This window comes from Rhincodon typus, chromosome 47, assembly GCF_021869965.1.
Source record: "Rhincodon typus isolate 14 chromosome 47, sRhiTyp1.1, whole genome shotgun sequence".
In the NCBI taxonomy this organism is placed as follows: Eukaryota; Metazoa; Chordata; class Chondrichthyes; order Orectolobiformes; family Rhincodontidae; genus Rhincodon; species Rhincodon typus.
Window position 1 is genome coordinate 781787 of NC_063378.1, and position 2029 is coordinate 783815.

General features: G+C 42.0%; 1 protein-coding gene across 1 annotated transcript in view; it reads right to left on the bottom strand.

The window, feature by feature from the left end:
• Positions 1 to 2029, bottom strand: part of LOC125487920 (deleted in malignant brain tumors 1 protein-like) — a 15282-nt gene that overhangs the window by 11749 nt on the left and 1504 nt on the right. Inside the window, exon 2 of the mRNA XM_048620561.1 lies at positions 5 to 253. Coding sequence (XP_048476518.1) covers positions 5 to 253 — 249 coding nt within the window. The remainder of the gene's footprint in view (positions 1 to 4; positions 254 to 2029) is intronic.

The following is a 2029-nucleotide window of genomic DNA, read 5'->3' on the forward strand; positions in this document are numbered from 1 at the left end:
TGGCACTGGTACAAATTCCACTCAGTGCCTTTACAACCAACATCATCCAACCAGAAGGAAGACTGTGCTGGTCCAAAGTGAGCTTTGCCTGGAGCCGACTGGGCAGGTCCACATCCAATTTGCTTACAAACGACATTTGCATCAAGGATGTCCCAACTATCATCGCAGATGGCTCCCCAGGTGTTGTTGTAATACATCTCAACTCTCCCTGAACAGGGGCCATCTCCATCCCTCAGTCGTACTGCAATCGGATCTGAAGTTAAGGAGCAGATAGAGCACAAATGTTATCCTCCAGCAAAGCATTTATTTGTTTACAGGCAACTTGAAGTCAGGAGCATTGATTAATCCTCTATTACAAGACATTCATCAAAGTCATTAAAAAAACTATGGATTTGCTCCTTAAAATACATATTTCAATCAAAGGAAGCCATCTTATTCACAACTACAGGCCCACTCCCCTTGAAATAATGGGACAGTACAACACAGCAACAGGCCCTTTGGCCCACTTTGTTTATGCTGACCGTGATGCCATTCTACACTAATTCCATCTTCCTGCACACCATTGGTATCCAGCTATTGTCTGCCTGTTTATGTATCTATCTAAATCATGACCTTAATGATTGTTGTCACATCACTGGCAGTGTTTTCCTTCGAGAAGAGGAGATTGAGTGGGGCTAGAACATGATATATAACATCATGAGAGAATATAGATAGGTTGGACAGGAAGAAATATCTCCCCCCTGATCAAGGACTTAATGTCAAAGGCTGGGGGAAGTGGAATAGATTGAAGGTAAGGGGCAGGATGTTACCGGGGCGTGGTGAGGAAAAGCTTTTGTACCCAAAGTCTGTTATGGAATCATGAACTCACTGCCTGTAAGAGTTGGAGAGGCAGAAACCCTCATCACATTCAAGGAGTATTTAGACGTGCACTTGTGATGCGAGAGCTATGGGCCAAGTGCCGGGAAATAGGATTAGAGAATCGAGAGGTGGTTGATTTTGACCGATGCATCCTTGATGCGCTGAAGGGACCTTTTTTACTGTGTTGCAGACCTCTACGATGGTATTACTCCAAGCACATTTCAGTCCAGAGGACCGATTTTCCCATTTAGCAAATGACAAATGGTCCTAAAATGTGAAGAAATGTCCATGTTCGAGATGGAAATATTGATGTGAAGTTTGGATGCCAACAATAAGGTTAAACATTGATCTACCTTCCCATACAAATTGATGATGAAGCAATAGACCAAGTAGTTGGCAATGCACATCATTCCTTCTTTTGAATCCTTTCTGCTCATTTCTCAATTCCATGAAACGATTTGGCTGAACATAAAAAGCTAATCATTGAACTAATGTCTAGTGTGGACCACATTAACTTTTGATGAAGTAAATTCCTGAAACTGCATTAGGTGAGCAGGGGCCTGTATCAATGTATGGTACAAATAAATAAATTAGACATGGTTTTAAGTGGAATTTCATTTAAGCCTACTTTGTGGGTCATCAGCCCTTCCTCTCTTGCCCTGTCAGTTCTCCAGGGGACTTTTGCTCATCAAAGAGTTCTTTGTCATTTTGCTCTGCCCAATAATTGGGAAACAGCATTTTCCATTTTAATAATGACCAGCATTCACAAATATACAATGAACACTGATATTGGATTCTGGTTGACAATGTTGAAATGCTGACACAGTGGACCACGACTATTCACTTTATACATTCCTGATCTGGACGAAGGAACTGAGGGCATTGTTGCTCAGTCTGCAGTTTGCACAATGATAGATGGAGGGGCAGGTACTGTTGAGGAAGAAGGGACATTGCAGAAAGACTTAGACAGGCTAGAAGTGGCAGATGGAATACAATGTGGGAAAGTATGAGGTTACGCACTTTGGTAGGAAAAATTGAAGCATAGTCTATTTTCAAATTTTTAAGCACAAAGGGACTTGGGAGTCAGAGTTCAGGATTCTCTTCAGGTGAACAGGCAGATTCAATTGGCAGTTAGGAAGGCAAATGCAATGTTAGCATTCATTTCGAGAGG